Source organism: Antedon mediterranea, chromosome 1 (assembly GCF_964355755.1).
Source record: "Antedon mediterranea chromosome 1, ecAntMedi1.1, whole genome shotgun sequence".
NCBI classification, from domain to species: domain Eukaryota; kingdom Metazoa; phylum Echinodermata; class Crinoidea; order Comatulida; family Antedonidae; genus Antedon; species Antedon mediterranea.
Genome location: NC_092670.1, coordinates 12,660,491 through 12,682,012, shown reverse-complemented (window position 1 = coordinate 12,682,012; position 21,522 = coordinate 12,660,491). Strand labels below are relative to the sequence as shown.

The window sequence follows — 21,522 nt, the reverse complement described above, 5'->3', positions numbered from 1 at the left end:
AAGGTTATTGTCTTACTATTTTTGTGTTAATGGTATTCTGAGTTCGGCTTGGCTTAAAAGACAGGTGGATTATAACTAATGGAAAAGTTTATATTTCTCTAAACTCTAAAGCGTTGACTATTTCACTCTGACTTCTCATTAAATTATATGATAATACAGTAAATCCAATACCGAATGCAATCACTGGTACATGGTACACTGGAGTAGGATTACTTTGATGTTGGCAATATACACTAAATGCAGGCATTTGATCCAGTGTGTTTTATTACTTGACAGCAATACCAAAATACAACATTGAACCAACATTTGCATGAAATCAATAAAGCATGCTATAAAAGTTATGTTACATAGGCCTGCTGGTAGTAATTGACACCCTTTAAAGAGGAGTTCACATTTTTTTGAAAATGTCCCTGTCTATAAATCATAACATACAGTATGCCTGTCTTTATCATTCATGCATTCTTTTTGTCATTTTTGTCCATCGGATGGCTTGGCCAAAGTATGATGCAGTACAGTAAACTAATTTTAATGTATAATCCCCTCTTTGAGACATCCCTATTCAGAGGACACACATTGTTGAGTGAACACTTTTCTTTGAAATGAACGACGGGGAAATGTACAGTACGCACTACAATACAGCTAATACCTATACAGAGGGCAATATTTGTTGGTCCTGAAGGTGTTCTAACTATAAAAGTATCAATGGGCTTGTCTAGAGCAAAAACACAATGCACTACGCAAGATCTTTTGTCTTCTATACACACATGTACAGTGTTGAAACAAGTTCCATCATTCCAACATGTACAGTACGGCAGTCAGATTAATTTTTTACCATTTTACTGTTTAGATCTCGCCATATGTCCATTATTGTTTAAAAGCTAGAAACAACAAATAATTTTAATCTAAAATCTCAATATGATCAATATGATTTCAAGATTAATTCTCTAAAATAACAAACATGTTATTGTAAATTTATTTTATAAATGTTGTACAGTGTGACACATTTTATCATAACCTTATTTTTGGCCTCGGCATTCATTGTCAAGTGATAGTCGGTATAAGTACAAGTGGTAAACACACATTAAAAATAGCTCATCAAAATATATGTAGCTCTTTACAAATCTAAAATATGGAACACTTTTTACTGTATAGTTACAAATAATTGATAACTACAAGATTAAAAAGAAAATATTGTTGAACCATAAGTGGAGTGGAGTAGCTTGGTGGTTAACATGCTTGCCTTCCAATCCCAAGGTTCAGGGTTCGATCCTGACCTACAGTAATGTCAGGGTTGTAGTTTTCAACTCCACTCCCTAAGCCTCAAACGAGACTTAGTTTATAAGCACGATAAAGTATAGTTTATCCCTCATAATATAATTGAGTTGCTCGCTATTGAATGTTCACGTATAAAATAGAAAAAGAAAAGGTAAATGTAGGGGATCTGCAACTATCTTCCTACTGGACTGAGAAAAAGAATACATGGATAGTCTATTCTGAGAATAGGGTAGAAGACACAAAAATTCCATTTTGAAGACGTTATGATAACAAAAACTGCTGTGGAGCTTATTACAGTAGATTCAGAATCGTACAGTTCACCTTTATTTATCTACTGAAGCCAAGATCAACACAGGGTTTTCATTTTCTTCCCTGGGGCCATGCACATCAAATATTAAAATAATATTTTGATATAAAAAAAAAACGCTATATAAAATACAAATTACTGTACTCAAAGTCAGATAAATTTCCTTTTGAAAGAGAATATTATATACAATATATTTTGAAATTACAGCCTGTCATACTAATAAACGAACAGATTATGTTATTAGAATACATTTAATTGATCCACAAGAATTGTAACACAAATCGTAACACACAAGCTACGAAGGAAATATTCATAGCATAGTATGCATAATCTTTTAGACATTAATTATACTACGGGGACTATTAATATTTTAGTTTTCATTTTAAATTAGTTTTATGTAAAACGCTTTATCAATACGGAAAGCAGATTGTCAGTGGTAATATATAGTGGATGCTAGAATTGTTCAACTGATGTAATTGTGTATGATCACATGCTAATGTTGGAGGCTACTGATGTAAAGTGATCCATTTGGTATTGTATGAGTTTTGAAATTACAAAGAGGCAAATGTGAGCGAGCCAAGCGTCGCCATCAGCCAACAGACTCTGACATCTCATTAATCCTGTCATTACGATACTAACAGCAAATCATCCTCATAGTTTGTGATCAACATTGGACAGTGTACTACTCTGTATTTATTCAACCATTCGCATGTCATCAAGTCAACATGTTCACTGTCAGGATAGTTTTTTTTTTTCAAAGAGTATTTTTTCAACTCCTAATGACTGATTATGTGACAGATTATTGCCAGACAATCTTAACCTTTGAAAAAAGCATGCTCAATTTGTAATGTTTACTCACTATGTCAGCGATAACTACATTGTACCTTTGTACTTTAAAGGTATGCAGTTTTATTATCAGTGTTTAACATATCATGACTCATCTGGTTCTAACTAAAGACCACTTTTGGAACAAAATTGTTCTTTTTGGTGGTCTAAAATTAGAATATTTTTTATGAAGATCTACATATTAATTAGTGTACTGTACATTACAAAATTTTAAAATGAAATTTTTCCCTGCCCAACACACACGATTGTTCTACTGCAACCATTCATTCATTACGTGATTGTGACTCCAATTAAATACCGCTTTTGGAACATTATTGTTCTTTTTGGTGGTCGCAAATTAGAATATTTTTTATGAAGATCTACATTATTATTAATAATTGGTGTACTGTACAATACCCAACACACACGATTGTTCTACTGCAACCATGTTATTCATTACACATGTGATTGTGACTCCAATTAAAGACCGCTTTTGGAGGTGTTTTTGCTGGTGTTTAATTAAATTCTGTTATAGTTTTATCCTAGTAGTTCAAATATAAGCCCAGTGTGTGCCTCAAAGCATTATAATTCAAGTGAGTGTATCAACTCACTATTGACTCTATGGAAGACTAGTGCTACCTCACAGACTTGTATCAACAGCCAATGTTTCCTTTAAATTCAAAATTCTCATAAATATATTCTGAAACAAGATCCCTCTTTAGCATAGCAGCTGAACTAACGTTTTTTAATTATGCTCTCTTTCCTAATTGGGTAATATTGTATTGTATAATGATACTCTTCTAAGTTCTAGGTCATTAAGAACCTATGTAATTGATAATAAGCTGTTTGTTTTAATATTCACTTCCGAAACTGGTATTTGTATAGTACATCCTGTGTGACTGTACGACAAACACAACTGCTGCTAATGATGTCTCCTAAGAAGATTCAAAGAATTAGTTGTTTATGTTGCTAGGCAAAAGAACATTGAAATAGAATAAACAGTTATATGAAATTTAATAAATTTTAACATTTGTCTAAATTATTGTACTATACATGTATGAATTTTAACTTTTTTTTTTCTGTTTAAGAATTTTAACTTACTCAGATATGAATCCTCTTGTACTGTATCTTTATGTTTGAATGTCATTTGTATAATGTTGTATTGTTTAAGGCCCTGTTCAGACCCATGGTGTTAGACCGTTTTAGCGTACGACGCTAAAAGAATGTGTGTCTGAACAGTTGGGGATTAGCGTACAACGCGTCGTACAACGGTTGTAGCGTTGTAGTGGAAAACGGTTGATAGTACCGTTTTAGCGTACGACGCTACTGTAAGTCAACGTTGTATCCAATCAGAACGTTTCCTGTTATGACGCGAAACAAGGTTTGACCTAGGAGCTGACATCTTGTATCGTCATTGTGTGAGATGGATTTCAATAACAAAAAGGCCAGAATAAATAATAATAATAATAATAATAAATAACATTTATAAAGCGCAAGAGACAAAGGTTTCAAAGCGCTGTGTTTTCCAAGATCAGTGCAAGTAGTAGCGTGCGATTATGCTTCTCTGAAGAGATGAGTTTTGAGTTTAGTTTTAAATGTGAAAACAGATTTTGATGAGCGTATTTCGAGTGGTAGAGTGTTCCAGAGTTTTGGGGCTGCGACAGCGAAAGCACGATCACCGTAAAACCGAGTTCTGGAACGGGGTCCAGGTTTTAGAAGAAGTCTGCTGGATGAAATAAGGCCTAACTACACTACAAATACAACTGTTACAAAGGCTACAAACTATTATCAACTGATTACCATTATATTTTCTAACAAATGACATAAATACATGCACCTTGTATTTAAACATAGGGACTACGATCCCGTCCGCTTTTAGGCCTAGCTAGGCCTAGAGTCATTCACGCATTTCATTCAAGCTAAAAACTAGCGTGGGACATCAAGTCACTCATTCATACAAGGCAGACTAGACTGGACAAGTTTAATGCTGAAAACCCCCTAACTCCTAAAAAAATCAGTAAACAAACAAGGGGAGCTGTGTCCCTTTTATTAGCAAGTTAAGGGTTATTTTCAACCGACTGGACCAAAGAATATATATCTTTGACTGGACTGGATAGACTAATCACAATCATTTTTTTCTTCATCATTACGAGGCCTGCTTTATTTTCGTAACACAAGAGCCTGGGGAAAATGTTTTTTACTACAAAATAAAAACAATAGAAACAGAAATTTGGCTTTACTATATTTTTCTTAAATAAATGCTGAGGTATGTTTTATTTACGGCAAATTTTGTCATAATTGTAGGGCTGAGATCTAGGCCTATATACAGTGGAAATAATGATGAAAACGCGTGGGTAAGAGCACATGAATATGCAACTAGAAACAACCTGGATGACGTACTTCCGTTGTAACGATAATCGTACGCTATGGGTCTGAACACCTCGTTTTTTTCTCTGCGGTTTGTAACGTGACCTTGATAGTAACGTTGTACGCTAAAACGGTCTAACGCCATGGGTCTGAACAGGGCCTGAGATGGCCTCTTCAACTTCAAGTCAGCTGTAGTACTGTACAGCTGTAAGAGATACCCTTGTACTCGGGTATCCTTGAATAAATAATTAATATAATAAATAAATAAATACAAAGTATGTAATTAAATAATTTCATCTAGGTTCATTTGTAGTGAAAGAAAAGAAACAAATATTATCAAAAGTTAGTATATTTCAAACAATGTACAATTTGAAACTGAATGCATTGCAAATAAAAGAAAAGGCAAACTATAACATTTTACCATAACATTTGGTGGTGATAATAAGAATAATCATATTTTTATTATTTTATAATCAAATTAATTATCTTTCTGTTTCATTTCGGCCGCTTTGGAATTATTCCTCCTGTAAAGTCAATGCAACATAAACATGCTCGCATTTCGATTGATAATGTAAAAATAATTGTGCAAAAGCCCCAAGGTTCTACTGACCCACCCCAGGGGCTAGTTTAAAAGCTCCAGGATAATGCATCTGCATAAAAAACTTAGTCTCCATGGTAACTAGCATGATGTCTGCGAAACGGCATTATTGCGCTTTTTATTTTCAATTCCACTTAGACTAGTTAAAAGTAAACCAGTTAATAGCACGACTATTCTATTTTATTATTCCAAAAGCGTTCTTCAGTTTCCATTCGTGTGAAATGTAGTTTTATATTTCAATTTCATGCTACTGTATAGAGATAGTCCACAACGCCTATTGGTATTTTGTAAAATCGTTTTTATTAAATTTATAATACTGTATTATTAACATATTGTCGTATTAAACAGTTTCTCTGTACCGTATTGAGGGTTAAAAGAGTTGCTACATCATGTATATAATTAGGATTGGATATAAATATATCATAAATCAAAATACTAGTGGTCTAACAGTAAAGTGCCTACATATCAACCCGAAAAGTATAAGTTCAAATCATTGTTAGAAGCAACTTTTTCTACTGAATGTCTTTATCACTGAACACTGTTTTGATATTATTAATCTGTACTCTAAAATTTAGTACTGTATATAGTATAAAGCTCTGTCTACACTTTCAAACTACAGTAGTTTGACAAAAAATGTGGGATGTGCCCAAAAATGATAGTGATGCGCCCAAATATGGTAGTGATGTGACATCATGTCCATATACACTGGGCACATCACATTTTTTTGTCACATAAAGTTTGATAGTGTAGATACAGTAGAGCTTTAGATTTATAAAGTCTATTATATCAATATACAGTTCTTTTATATTATAATTTATTTTTGCAATATTATATATATTTTAATTTACAGACAACGAAAAAATATATGAAGCCAAAAGCAAGGACAACAGACGAGTTTGTGTTTGAAATGACAGAGACAACTACCCAGATGATTGAAGTTCAACCAACCGAGATAACTGAATCGTCATTCTTTGACAAATTATTTGACAGCCCAGTATTGCTTGCAGGTAAGGATAGAATACTATATAACATCTAAATCAATTCCTGTCATATGATTGGACAATTGTGGGTCACATGGTGTTTGATAGTTAAACGATGATGTTTCATTTTTTCATATTTTTTTTTTGTACGAAAAAAAAAATTCTTCTCGCATGGAAACTACTGTACCTTGGGACCAACTGTGAATATCCCGAAATCCAATAGTACCATCTGTTTTGCTTTTGATTGTACAATTCCGGCTATGCGTCCAGAGTTCTAGTGCATTTTGAGAGGGTTAAAAGAAGGAATAGTTTTGTAAATTTCAATGAAAGATAAATGTTTATGGGAATAAGCCCGTACTGAGGCTGTTAGATTTATGATTTTCTCCAAGGCCACGTGAAACAATATAATTTTAATATGAAATCAGAACCTACCAGTATATTAATTTCTTCCATAAACTCTAATACATGTCTGTCATTCACCCCCCTTAGGTATGGTTGGCGCTGCCGTGCTTATTCTGCTCACCATGATCTTACTGAGTATGTTCATCGTTTATCGCGTCAAGAAGAAGGATGAAGGCAGCTACTCGCTGGATGAACCAAACAAGAAGGATCCACAAGCCTATTGGAAAGACACTAAGGAGTTCTATGCATAAATAAATAAATTACATTCTCTACGCCTTCTTTGTTGCCAAAATAAGTATCCACACTTCCTAATACACCCTTTGATTCCTTGTATGCACTATACCATGGTTTGAATGGAATATCCACCATGGAATTAAAATTACTATTGTATACACAATACTGCACACTATTGTGGCACTAATATATACCATTGTGTACACAGCAGTACTATTTTGTGCCTATAAATGCTATAGTCATCTTTAAAAAAACATGGGATACTATATTACTATTGCACATGAAAAGTAAACAAATTGGACAAAGTTATTTTATAATAATTTTAGCAAAATCATGCAGTTATTGTACTCCATTTATGCAACTTGGTTGAAGAAAACCCTTTTTTTTTTCTTGGTATTTATATAGCAAATTTCTATCTTCATTTATCCAAGTATTATTATTAACAATCCCTATAGCAATTAAATCTGCATTAGGAAAATGTAATGCGTGTATTTGTACTGTATTTTCAAATACCGGATAATTTTTGATGTAGTATTAAAACAACCCCTGCAAAAAAAATTTTTTTTTAATGTGGTTTTTAAAACGATTTTAAGGTGTAACATCGAAGCATACTAAAGTATATCAACTATTTTTCGTTGTTTAATGTATGTATTTTGCTATGTAAGATAATATTAAGTAATGTGATTTATTTTCTATTCAATTTATAATGGATTAGACTTTGAATAAGTAACGTTATATTTTCTAGAGGCCGTACGATTATAGTAGATTAGGTGACAAATTAATACAGGTACGCTTTTATAATCTTGACGATATGACTAGTGTGTGTGTGCGCCCATAGTAAGAAAACTATATACAACCTGCTAGAGTGCTATCGCCTGTGGAATAATGAATTTTGTAACTTTTTAGTTACCAAGAGAACGGGTTTAAACCAGTTTTACACTACTTAATGAACATTCTATGGAAAATATTTGAATTAATAATATAGGGCATAAAATCTTTCACTATAATAGACCCAACACATTCAACATTTACATCTTAATGTATTTTATATAACAAACACTTGCTATTTTAATATAACAAACACGTTGGTCTGTAATATATCGCACATAATTGATTTGTCTAATTTTTCTTTCGGTGTTCTTGTCAAATTGCTGGTGCAAAAACAAAAGAGTTTTAATGTTGTCGCCGCCATTCTGTAAATAATGCGTAGTCTGTATACCTGACGTTTTTTCAAAAATATAAAATAGTTTAAAACATGCATGCCACAGTTAATTCTAAAATTATCGACATTTTAAAAAGTTTGGTATGTTTAAGTAAACTTTTGGGTGGTAGTAAAAGCATGTAAAAAAGTAATTTTAGATTAAGTGTTGTCTTTAAATATGTTTCATTTACATGTGTTGAATGTTTCTTATTGAGAATTTGGACAGATTGGTTTGTAATGATGGTATAATGAGTTTTATTTGTTATACAAAAAAAAACAACAATCTCTATTTTACCATGATCAGAATGATTATCATTACATCATCTGTGATGTCATAGTCCGTCATCAAATCATTGCAATCATCACCAGCATGATCATGACATCATCATTCTTCACTATCATCATTATCACTAATATCAGTTTCCACATCATTGTTAACATCCATCATCAGTGGCGGATCCAATGGTGGAAAAAAAGAGGAGCCATTTTGGAGGGGTGACAATGTTAAAACCCTGCTGCTCCTCATCTAGAAATGGTCACCAAAAAATACCCCTGGATCCGCCCCTGGTCTTCATTCCACGAATCACTTTCTTTTTCAGAAGTTAATTACACATTTCAACATCCTTTTAAACTAACATGTGAAACATACATTATCTTACATAGAACTTAATAACATATCAGAATAAACTGTACATCAATAATTTTTTTATATAGTCATCTGTGGTTAATCCATTTATTAACAAATCATGATAATGATCAACATTCAAATTCTCATAAAAATGTCTGTTTCTGAATTAACATTATTTTTGCTTGTATATTTGCTTTTCATTTTTATTTTACATAATTAAGAAAAATTAAACAGTATATATATTAAGAAATGGAAAATAATTGGTATGTCGAAACAAACTTATAATTTATGACTACCAAAACGAAACATGATGTTCACTTTCTTTTCAAAATGTGTTTTTTTTTTCTTTTCTGTCATATCTTTGATGGTGTAGTTACAATAATCTAAGTAGTGGTCAACCATTTTCACTTTTTTTCTCTCTTTAAAAAACTTGTAGGCTAAATTGTTAAGTTATTGAAAATCATATTTTTGTATATTTTAACATGCAAATTGTACAAAAGCAAACCAATTACTAACTGAAAAAAAAACTGATCAAATATTGGAGGAACTTAATTTTTGTCATCATTTTAAGTAAATAAGGTGTTTTTAACATACATTCACACTTCGTTCTAAACTAGAAATGTCTTGAGGAGCGAAACTGAGGTCAAAGGTGAATAGCATTACATCTTTTGTAATCCAATTATATCGTTCTAACTTTTCCATTTTGTTGGTAATTTGTTTCATGCAACCGTTACTGAATATTCCTTCTCAGTCTTGATCTTTACAATTATTAATGTATTCGCTCGAAGTGTTATGAAGAACATCAGTGCCTTTCCTACGTGTTTACAAGCACGCCCTGACATTCTCGTGTTGAATAAAATCTCCAATATTTAAAAAAAGGAATGCTTTTTGATTCTTTATTGTGCTATCTTATGTCTTGGGAAAAACATCTCGGGAAAAGACCATCTTCAAATGTCTAATTTCATGTTGATGCCATCGATTCCTCTTGCAGATTTCAATGCAAATATTTAAACTTATGGCGCCCAACCAGAAAGCCCACCAATATTGCCGCTAAATCAAACCAACTTTTTTCTGTTAATCTCTGTCTACATTGTCTACACAAAAAAATGTGATGTGTCCAAATATGGCAGTGACATGGCATCATCATGTCCATGGTTACATCACGTTTTTTGTTTGATAGTGTAGACAGAAGTTAAGAATAAATATTGATTGTGTTTGTTTCACTTTCAACGATTACAGTATTTGATCATTGTGACCATTCAAATAGTCAACGTCTCACTACACAGTACCTAGTAGTATAATAACTTTCGATTTAAAATAGCAATACCGATTTTCATCAAACCAGGATTGCTGTAAAAGAGTTGTATTTTGTATTATTAATACAGAACCCATAATATATGGGTGAACCTTACAGGACCCAAAATGTCCCCTAGGCGTGTACCCTAAATAGAAGTTGGTCGTATATGGTGTACAATTAATATTTCCCCGGTCCCATGTTTGTTTTTTTTTTCAAGTGTCCCCTGTAATCTTATTGGAATTAATAGTAAAATGCCAAGATATTTAGAATAAAATTAATAAAATAGTGCAATGCAAAAACTCATATTATATGTGTACAGCCAAATCAAAACCAGGCATTTGTCGTAAATGTGACATTTTGAGTTTTAAAGATATTTGTACAGAGCACATAATTTGCTTTAAAATACTGAAAAAATTATTCAATTTGGTCAAGTATTTTTAGAGTTATGATACAATAAGTAAAGAAATACAAGTAAGAATTCATTTTTATTTAGCAGTGAAAAATGCATTCAAAGATCAACAATAGTTCAAACAGGAAGTTTAAATGTGCTGGCAGACAGCGACTCATGTTCACCTTGACAACGCTAACTTCTAGTATACCTATGACATTGAAATTTAGCACAAATGTAACTAATACATTTTTCTATAATCATTGAAATTTTCAAAGAAATCCAGTAACATTAACATTGTCAAATGAGACTTCAAATAACAACATACGTTAGTAAACTTTTTTTTACTAAACTTATGTTATGTGCGAGGCTTGTAATAACTATAAATAAGTACTATTAATAAAGTGACAATAAAAATACAACATATAGAAATGAACCAAAATTAATGATACACAGACAGTTGATTGTGTTTGATATGTGTTTAAATTTATTTACAATTGGTACACTTTAAATTATAACATTTTGGTCATTTCAGGCTGCGTGTTACAACAGTATTATCATCTTTTGTGCCGGGTCTTTAAGTTTTAAATACATACATATTTTTCGATACAATTATTTCACGGTTTTATTCAGGGTTACGTTGCATAATAGAATACATGTGTCATGTATCATCAGAATCAAAGTCATTTTTGTAAAGTTATATTAAGCACCGTATCACCATTATTGGAGTTGTTTGAGAAGAGAAAGTAGCAACAGCATCACCACCACTGTCAAAACTATTGGTATACATTTACAGTATTAATTACCAATCAAGATCTGAAAACAGAATGGAAAATTAAATTAAACTTTTTTAAACACATTTAAAAATCTTTTTTTTTTGGGCTAGGCCTAGACCAAGGTATGCTAGGTGGTTTTACTAGGCTAACTTGAAGTACTAAGCTGGCATACAGTTCATCTCTTATCTTATGCCTAGGCTAGGCCTAATATTTTGATCAAAAGTGTTTCTGTGTTCACCAAACTGAGTGTGTCGCGCTAGAAAGTCATTTCGTACTTTCTAACCTCTTGTTGTTTACGATTCGCTAGCGAAGCCAATATTTCTACTTTTCATATTATATAAATCATTAAACTATTCTAGGTTGTTTTATTATTATCTAGGATGCATAAATAGCAAGTATAAATTAATATTAAATGTTTTTTACAGTAAGAATGTTTTGTTAAAACCTTACCGCTTCCTCAGTGTACTTTGAATAGCTGTTAAAGGCAAATTTAACGCTTCAATGACTTGAGCCACTCTGTTAGCCAATCAAATTGCCTGTTTCAGGATTCCGTAGCAACAAGACTGGTTTGCTTATACCAAAAGGTTATTAAAGAATGTGTTTGATTGGCTATACTATTATTTTACATGACCTACAACCTTTATCTTTGGAAAGATTTTTTCACGAGCTTTCTAAAAATACCACACATTAAGGGGTCTTCTCATAATCAAAGAGGTAAAAGTTGGTTAGAAATAGACACAAATTACAGAATAGAACTTGATTTTTTCACCAAAGACGAAAAAGGGGGTCTCATTAAAATGTTATTTTCATTGATTTATACTTATAATTTCTTTAAAATACCTAGATTTTTGGAATCTACGGTAAATTTTCTGTAAGATTATTTAAAAAACTAAAAATGGTCAAGATATAGGTTTTACACATTCAGAAGCATTTTACAGAAATCCCTTGCTGCCGACAAACGCCTGGTTTTGGTTTGGCGGTACACATATGGATATATATGCAAATAATTATGCAAAATTATAGTTATTTCACATCGAATACTACATACAGCGACAAGTTGTGAAATATCAAGTATATCAACGTGTCATGCATTGGTACATTTTTTGCCCACTAGTAACGCTTCTACCCACACTGTTTTTTCATTAAACAATGGCATCTCCAGCCTCATGAATATGCAAATGATATTCTAATTAAATGAGTGTCATTGTCTTCAATAATCATCGCTTCTTCCGCCGATATTAATTCATCTGTGTAGATTTCTACTTCCACGCAGGAAAGCTGAATAGGAAATGTGGTATTTAATGGAATTCCACTTCATGGAGCGTTGGGTCTCATAAGACAATAAGTATGCCTACTCACATTAGAGTGTATGCCCAGCCCATATCAATTTCATTAACCTTGTCTAGTTTGCAAACCCAAGCAAACTCTTGAGTTAGGCAACAGAGGTTTTAAAAAGTTTGCTAGTAGACCAGTTGTAAACTAGTTTTCTTCGGAAGAGAAGTTGTCAACTTGTCTAGTAACTAACAACCTTTTCTTGCTAACTAGATTGCTTTTAACGGTAAATAACCTACGTTTGCTTAGTTAACTCATGGAGAATGTTAACTATTACTAAGCTAACTAGGTAGCTAAGTGGACTAGGCTGACAAGTTGATATAACCAACAAACCCAAGAAATACTTTTGTTGAAACAATGGTATACGTTTTGAAAGTACAAGTACTGTACAAAACAAAACCGCACTTCAACTTACAAAAGTCAAATCTTAAATACTGGTGGAATTTTTTGATGACCTTACTTTTTAAATAAATCTTTTAAATCGTCATTAAAAAAAAAGGGCATTGTCCTATTTTAATTCACCACATGAATGAGAACTAAATCCATTGAGAGGGAATTAGAGAGAGGCAGGTTGTTAAATTTAAAAAACGGCAAACAAAACCAGTACAGTAAGAAGCCTAATTAATTTGGAACTACTGCCCGATTTATAGATTGGTACTTAGTATATGGACAAAAATAGAACGCTGCCGTATGAAAGAGTAGTAAATACAAGTTATTATGTGTTGCCTGTTTTGTTCGAAATAAGTGTGCTCTCATCACAAACTAAAATTTAGCCTGTCAAAATTTCCATTATGTCGGATGTTAGGTTGTCGATAGAAGATAAACAATAGATGGCGCTAATCATTTTATTTATTAAATCATACATCAATCAAGGAAATATATATTTACATTATTCTTTAAATTTTATAAAGAAACGTAAATAGGAAAGCAATAGTATATTATTTAATATCGGAGGATCGTTGTGATCATGAATGGTTGCGCGATAAAAACTGATGTTCGTGTTTCTGGCGTTGATTGCCTTCCATACCCAGTACATACGTTACGTCATCTTTGTTTTGAAACTACGTCATTCCAAAATAGTCTTTTGTTTTGGTCGAATACGCTGGGCTTATACTACATTTTTTTGTAAAATTAGCCTCTATAATGACACACGAAGATGATTCGAAATATTCAATAGATGCTATGGATATTGATGATAATGAAGATCACGATGATTCAGTGAGAAAACGTCAACCAGATTTACATCACGTAAGTAAAATATGCTCAACATCAAACCTGGCTAGGCTGGCTGCAGTGCTAAAAGTGTGTAGAAAGTACTCTGTTCTGTGCTAGCCTATGTACCTACACTAGCTCATATATTGAAGTCTAGGCTTAACCAATAATGTATGCAGATAGGTTTAGCTTAATACTAGACGACGTAATTATTATTTTGTAAGCCAGTAGGTAATAATAAAAAGTTGAAAAGTAAATTTGTTTTTTCTTCAAGTAGTGATTGGACATTAATCATTAGAGTGTTTGAATTTCTTTTCTTCCAGAAAAAAAGTACCACTGGTGATAAGACGAGAAAAGTTTCCAAGCGTGGTCGCCGCCCAGCCCAAATTGACCAGAAACAGAAGCTTGAACGAAGTCGGCAGAGTGCACGAGAATGTAGAGCTCGGAAAAAACAACGCTATAAGTACCTTGATGATATGGTCGCAAATAAAGAACGTTCAATCTGTACTCTACGTGAAGAACTTGAATTGGTGAGTATCCAGAGAGCAAACCTTACATGTAGAGTTTAAACTAAAGGTCTTTTTTATATTTTATTGATTGATTGAAGTAAAAGCAGTTTTTAGTCTCAATAGACAGGTACTATCCAATTAATGAATTCATGGTGTAAAAATATACATTTTTCGCAAAAAAACTGTCATCAGCCTAATATAACCGGATTTTAAGGAGAATTAAATTACAGTACAGTAGGCCTTGAAGGTGCCACATCTGAAATAGCGCAGGTTTTGATCATGCAGTAGTTTAAAAATAACACATTTTGGGTTAGTGCTATTATATAGATATGCACAGTGACTGTTGTAGGTGTACTCATGTATGATAAATGCCACACAGACTCACAGAAAACAAAAACAACCATACTATTCTATAGTTTTATTGGGCTAGCTATGGATTTCTATACATTGTAATGGCTCTTCCATTATTTTGAACAGTGTAAAATTGCAAAATATTAAGTAATTTTTAAGAATATTGGACCATATATTATGTGTTATAGGGTTAGCCTCTCTAAATAAAAATAAAGTATAAATAAATACTGTAATTTCTGTTTTCCTTCTTCTTATTTTTCAATTTGTTTTTTGTTTCAGTATAAAAAATGGTGTCTTTCAATTGATCGTGGCATAATTCCTGCTGAGTTGGAGAATTCATTGCAATCAACGTCCAATCAGAACAATGAATAACTGCACTCAATGTTTAAATAGAAATGGAGATGGATTGCCCTTTAGTGATTAAAAGAAGACCAAGGCAATCTAACAACAGGACACTGAGCTGTCTGGCTGGCTGCAACAAATACCAACAGTACTGCACTATGTACACATTCTCTGTGGCGCACGGCATGTGTTAAGGTCTCCGAAGAATCCTGTTGTTAATGTTAGATTGCCTTGCTCATTATGTAGTTTGCTACAATGAGCTAATGGGAGTTACAAAGGGCAGGGTAAGAGGGCTGGGATATAGATATTTATGGGGATGCTGTAAAGGGGTTGGGGTGAAAATGAACAGTATAGGTGTAGATACTACAAAGGGGGTTGGAGATAAAACATTAAGGGGATCCAGAAGTATAGAGATTGGGTGAAGTAATGGGGTAAGGGTGGGGTATGGTAAAATGATTCTGTTTTTTATGTAAACTATTTTTTAAACTGAAATGATAATTCTTAAATTTACTGCTATAGTAAAAACATATTTTTTTGCAATCAACTTGTTACAACATATTGTATATTATATTAGAAATGTTGCAATAATAGATATTTAGAAAGAATCTTATTTAGAATAGTGTTAATATATATCTTACTGTATTTAATTCTCTGTAAATAGTTTAGATTAGAACAGAACAATTAATAATTGGCGCAAAAATAAATTTTGTTTGGAGGAAGGAGGAGGTGGGGGTATTATTGGGCGGAGAATACATGTGTGCATTGTAATGGGTACAGTTACAACACCTATTACTGTACAACTTTTCTGTGAATGAGGGGGCTATAATATGTTTTAATACTAAACAGCCAACACAATTAAGAGTCACTTTATGGCTCTTTAAGGGTTCCACTGTATATAATTGGTCTGTGAACTAACTACAGACATGGTAATGATTGATCCCAGACGCAGCCCAAGGACGTAAGCACAACGTAAATGATTTGACCAATCATGGATTATTCAAACTATTGGTTGTCATTGGTCAACTCGCTCGCGTTGCATCTACGATCCTACAACAATTCCTGACATTCTACCTCAAAGGCAGTGTGTCATCTATATACTTTAATTATGTACATTAGGATATTTAAATACAGTAAAAGAACTTAATAAATACAGAAATAAGGATTGATCGTTTTAATACATTACGTCATTGTGTTCTTCTCTACGGGGAGCCGTTTGGGACACGGCAAAATGACATAGTCCGTCCCCAAAAAACGGGATCCCGTGCGCGATGTTTTTTCGTACATGAGTGGGCACCCCTTATCCCTTATGTGAAAGATAGCCGAACTACTTCCTAATAAAATATAGCTAAACCTAACCCTCTAAACAATCTCTCTTACTATAAAGTAAAAAGAAGTTGCTCATGGGATTTGAACCCCATACATCTACATGCAAAGTCCATAGTCAAAACAGAGGCTCGACAGAAAGCGTTTGCATTAGTGAATTGTTATTAGATCAATTCTTACGTCACACTCTAATGAATATTCATGTTTATTTTGTGACGTTTCATGATGGGTCCCTAACTAATTATGTACGAAAAGAAATATCGCGTCCCGATACATTTTAATTGCGTAATTTAAAAAAAACGTGTTTACAGTATATTATATTTAAAAAAACATTAAACTGATGCATAGCATGCATTACATAGAAAATAAACGCTTATCACCAAATATTTGAGCCTACAGATGTATACATTCTTTGCATATATTAACGAATGATCGATATCCAATGAAATGGCATTCTCCTGCCGTTGTTTTGATTGTGTGATACACATACTTCATACAATACTTTTTACGGTTTTACCGTAATGGTGGGAGGATCTGAAAACTTTGTCGACGTCTGAATGATTAATGCTGTTCTTGTAGGTATAAGGTAAGTAGGCCTATGCCTTTGTTAAATAAATTAAATTACCTTAGTTTCATAAATAATAGTTACGGTCTCTGTTGTAGCCTACCAATATAAAAATAACATTTCAAACAGAATAGTAGTTTTGTGGCATATTCCAAACATCATTATTTTCAAGATAAACGTCCTGTCGGAATAGCACCAAATCAAAGACGATCAAAATTGAATTTGTTTTATTTGCTGTATCGGATTTTTATATCAAACTTTTGCTATCAAACATAGTAAGAACAACTGAATGATTGATATAGAGAAGATTAGAGGTGATGACAATATCAAGTGATGATTTATATTACGTAATGCGCTTCGTTCGTGAAATCGATTAATATAGTTATCCTTCTAACTTGTGCCTTTTTGGCGACGATTGCCTTTCATAAATTTAGAACCAAGTTTGGGTACCCAATTATGTACCTGTATATTTCCCTGGCAATATTAAATGTCCATATTTGGTCATGATCAACATGGCGAATGCGACATGTGAGCCTGACTTCGGGTCGTGGCTCATCAAAAGACTCGAACAGTTGAGTATAGACCATGAGGTTTTCGGTAGCTATATTACAGGCATTTTGGAAACAGAAGATATATCGGATGAAGACAAATCAGAAGCATTATATGGGGTAATCGGTGGTGTAACAGAGGTAAATATCGCTAGGCCTAGCCCAATTTTATTGAATGAATGAATGAATGAGAAGGAAGTTAAAAGTGGTGCCTGCTTTGGTTGCGGCCGGCCGGCCGTGTGTTGTCAATAAAAACCACCGAAAGACTTGGGCCTAGCTAGGCTATAGAGGGCGAACCAATGCTCCTATTTAGGGAATGTAGAATTAATTCTATCATTTAGCCTAGTCATTATTATTTCTAGCTAAAAAATTAGACCTACTAAGTAACTAGGCTAGCCTACACTAGCTAGATACATACAATTAGTACATTTATATTAATTAATTATTATTAATATCACCTAGCTACTCAACTGCTACTACTACTGTAAACTATCATCTTTGCAACCATCAACATAGGCATTACTTTTTAAAATATTTTACAGGAGGAAGAGGTTGTAGAATCAACTTGTAAAGAAATAATAACAAAATGGCATGAAACTGAACAAGCAACACCAGGAATTGACAATGGCAATTGTAAGTTTAGTACAGTAAATTTTGGGAAAATCCCTGATTTGTTTACTGGACCGTGAAGTTTAAAACATGTTTTTATTCGCATGTCATTTTTAATTTAATATTAATATATAATAATAATACTTATTCTTGTATTATTTTTTAATCTAATTGTCTGTACTGTTTTTTTTTATCACCTTTTGGTCACTGCTGCTAGACATCACAAGTGTATTTTTTCCAGGTCAGTTAATGGGGTAATCGGTGGTCTAATAGAGGTGAATAATAACGCTAGGCCTAGGCCCAATTGAATGAAAGAAGTTATAATAAAAACTGCCTGGTTGGTTAAGGCTGTGCGTGTGCATAGTCATAGGCCTAACTTTACCTTTGTACTTTAATGTTTTCGAAAAAAAGGCACATAAAATCTGCACAACTGTGAAATCTTTCATATTAAGAGAATACATTTTTTTTATTCTTCCAGCTTCGGAAAGTTCAGAATCTAAGATGGCTTCTATAATGGAAAAACATGCTACTACAGTTCTGAAAAAAGAAGTTGCTAGCAACCAATCAACTGCAGAAAAGCAACGGCTATTAGCACAATATGCTGAAATATCTGACAAATATCCTTTTATCTTCATTTCATTCATATTTTACAAAATTTAGTTTGTCCTTCAGATGGAACATTAAACTGTTGGTCACTTAATAATGTGAAATTATCTGGTTTATCGGTAGATTTGGTGTGACTAACTGAATTATATAGCAGATTATCTGTACTTTATATATATTTATAAGTTATACATCACCACAAATTTTGTGATACACTGTTATGTATAACATGCGACACCTCTATCACATCCCTCACATAATACAGGCATCACATGTGATAAATATAAGACAGAATTTGCCTATGATATGTGATACAATACAGAGAATCTATATTGCGATACTAAATGTGGGTATAAGCCCGCCTCACCTGGAGTTAATAATTGAACATAGGTTTATTGCAAACGATTTTGTTTATTTGTTTACCTTAACCCAAAGTTTACTGAAGAGGATGAAGAAGACCAGGATGGCAACGATGATGGTATCCTTTATAAACCCTGAACATAGTATTTAAGTTATTTTTAACATTAATCTTGAGTAATTAATACTAATTAACTAATTAATATTCCAATGAAATAACAGATTTTTTATTGAGCACAAAATTACACAATCAAATAGGCCAATAATGCTTCATTTTATTTTAATACCGGTAATAATAATTTATTTGGAGTTTACACTTTTGTAACATTGGCACTCGAACAAGAGGAAAGTGCATCCATAGTAAAGAATAACAAAATAAACAAGAAACCTATAAACAAAATATAATAAACAAAACTAAAAAGTTGACATAAGTCAATGGCAATTGAAACTATTACCATTCATTTGGTCTGTAACTACTGAAGCAGATCTTAATTAAAAACTACACTTTTAGATTTTAAAATTTAATGTTGATACTTTTCCTCAACTATGAATAGTCGCAGGTTTTAAAAACAGGAACGCAGAAGACGTAGCGAAGCGTCAGCGAGAGCAACGAGAGAAAGATAAGAGCCAACACGAACAGCGTAAAGAACAGAATCGTTTACAACAAGAAAAACAAAAACAAGCGGCCTTAGATCGTAAAGAAAAAGAAAAGAAACGTACACAAAAACAAGAAAAACATCGGTAGCATTTGCTAATGTTTATGACCAATTTATTTAACCAAATTAGATGAAATGGGGGCCATCTGAAAACCAAGATAGTAATGGTATTTGATTGGCAGTATTTATTTATGGTAGGCGGAGGAGTGGGAAGAGTGCTCTAACCTGTACCCTGTAGATGTGAATGAAAACTATGCTATGTTATTTTAAAATGTAATTAACATATCAATTACAAAATTGCTGCAAGAAATAATACCCTAAATTGAACCATATTGGCACCAAGTTGGTGTTCTACTTTATGACTAAATATACAATTAAGAAGAACATGTTGTTATACTGTACAATGATAAACGTCCCATAGTTAAAATATTGGGATCCTGTGTATAGATGATCAATTATTATACCACTTGCATATGTGTGCTGTTTTAGAAATTAATAATTTATTTTATAACAGCTGGAAGCACTTGCTCAACCAGTTTTCTTTCAGCTTGTAAGCCTATTTTTTGCCATGTACTATGCATTTTTAAAAATGCTTATGGTTGGCAATTAGAAATTGTGGAAATATTTCTCTGATGAACCAGCCATTTTAAGTATGGTACACATTAAATAAATGCTGAATTGTTTTTGTTTATTGTATCTTAAAATAAATTTGCAGACTTAACATGAGTTTGTGTGCGTGTGTGTTTCATCGTTCAGTTGAAGAAAATTGTAAAATTTAGAAGTGAGCCCTCTATTGTACATACACTTTCAGTTTGCTACTTATTTAAACTCCATCTCAATCGAAGTGTAAACGTGGTGTTATAGTATGAAATGAAGTCACGGGTTCGAGAGTATATTTTTTATTTGTGTTCATTTTTGGATGATAAATGTGTATAATAATAATAATAATATAATAATGTGTAATTCCTATTGCGCTTAATTAAAAACTGTCCCTGAATTGTTGAAAATCGAAGTGAATGTGGTAACATTCATGACGTAAATGGAATAAAACAAAGTGTACGAAAGGAAAAAATACAATACGTAAATAGATTAGCGTTACTTGTAATAATGGGCGATAGACCTATTTGTATACCATTTACATGTGTAGACTCCGCGTTTTTCCACTAGTACGCAACCGTACCGAACGTAAACGCAACCGTACCGAACGTAAACGCAACCGTACCGAACGTAAACGCAACAACGCAAGTAATTTTACTACATACCGTAGAACATTAAATGTAGTCTGTCATTGGTCAACTAGCTTGTGTTGCGTTTACGTCCTTGTGGTACGTCCTAGTGAGAACCAAGCTTTACGCAATCCGTACGGTAATCCGTCGTAGCGGTAAAAGTCAACATGTTCGCACACAATACGATCAAAATTCTAATGGTTTATGCGGATGTTGGTGACATTGCAATAATGTATGTCAATGTAGTGTGTAGTACTACTTTATGTAATACTGTACCGGTGTGGACACACAATAGCTTGGCGAATGTCAGTGTCGTAGAAGGAAATGAAAGGGTACGTCGAACAGGTGGTGAGTTGCGTGATACCGCACTAAAGCCGCTGGCAAGAAACTTGCCAAATGTATATATTATGACTATATTCAATTCAATATGATTTCTTTATAGTGATAAGTGCCCAATTAGATAATAAATACACACTGTGTTATGTTTGTAGTACTAAATGTCCGTATCAATCAAAAGAATATTTGGACCATTGTTGTTCGGTGTTTTCCCTAAGTACCTAACCCCCGCGCTTGCTTTAATTTAAAACAGGTTAGCCTAGCCGTCCGGTTTG

General features: G+C 33.0%; 3 protein-coding genes across 6 annotated transcripts in view; all 3 read left to right on the top strand.

Moving 5' to 3' along the window:
- The window catches only part of LOC140056867 (uncharacterized), a 32,919-nt gene extending 23,224 nt beyond the window's left edge, over positions 1-9,695 (top strand). For both annotated transcript variants that reach the window (XM_072102388.1, XM_072102380.1), the window contains exons 6-7: positions 6,223-6,379; positions 6,842-9,695. In XM_072102388.1, coding sequence (XP_071958489.1) covers positions 6,223-6,379; positions 6,842-7,005 — 321 coding nt within the window. In that variant the 3' untranslated portion in view covers positions 7,006-9,695. The remainder of the gene's footprint in view (positions 1-6,222; positions 6,380-6,841) is intronic.
- Positions 9,696-13,670: 3,975 nt separating this feature from the next.
- LOC140056839 (cAMP-responsive element-binding protein-like 2) lies at positions 13,671-16,188 on the top strand. Its single transcript, XM_072102340.1, has 3 exons — positions 13,671-13,858; positions 14,146-14,352; positions 14,962-16,188. The coding sequence occupies exons 1-3, from the start codon at positions 13,754-13,756 to the stop codon at positions 15,052-15,054; spliced, it is 405 nt and encodes a 134-aa protein (XP_071958441.1). The 5' UTR covers positions 13,671-13,753; the 3' UTR covers positions 15,055-16,188.
- A 1,234-nt stretch (positions 16,189-17,422) lies between these two features.
- Positions 17,423-20,406, top strand: LOC140056822 (coiled-coil domain-containing protein 43-like). 3 transcript variants are annotated; one of them, XM_072102321.1, is made up of 6 exons: positions 17,423-17,601; positions 18,003-18,093; positions 18,287-18,310; positions 18,548-18,686; positions 19,113-19,150; positions 19,590-20,406. In XM_072102321.1, exons 1-6 carry the CDS (start codon positions 17,425-17,427, stop codon positions 19,772-19,774), a joined length of 654 nt encoding a protein of 217 aa, XP_071958422.1. In that variant the 5' UTR covers positions 17,423-17,424; the 3' UTR covers positions 19,775-20,406. The 3 variants fall into 3 exon arrangements, with proteins under 3 accessions (XP_071958422.1, XP_071958415.1, XP_071958430.1); XM_072102314.1 differs by having other exon boundaries at positions 19,584-20,406; XM_072102329.1 differs by lacking the exon at positions 18,287-18,310 and having other exon boundaries at positions 19,584-20,406.
- The last annotated feature ends 1,116 nt before the right edge of the window (positions 20,407-21,522 follow it).

Coding starts and splice junctions, on each gene's coding strand:
- LOC140056839 (XM_072102340.1), top strand. CDS start 13,754: ATGACACACGAAGATGATTCGAAATATTCAATAGATGCTATGGATATT. Junction 13,859..14,145: donor GTCAACCAGATTTACATCAC/GTAAGTAAAATA, acceptor CTTTTCTTCCAG/AAAAAAAGTACCACTGGTGA. Junction 14,353..14,961: donor TACGTGAAGAACTTGAATTG/GTGAGTATCCAG, acceptor TTTTTGTTTCAG/TATAAAAAATGGTGTCTTTC.
- LOC140056822 (XM_072102314.1), top strand. CDS start 17,425: ATGGCGAATGCGACATGTGAGCCTGACTTCGGGTCGTGGCTCATCAAA. Junction 18,094..18,286: donor AGGAATTGACAATGGCAATT/GTAAGTTTAGTA, acceptor CACTGCTGCTAG/ACATCACAAGTGTATTTTTT. Junction 18,311..18,547: donor CACAAGTGTATTTTTTCCAG/GTCAGTTAATGG, acceptor TTATTCTTCCAG/CTTCGGAAAGTTCAGAATCT.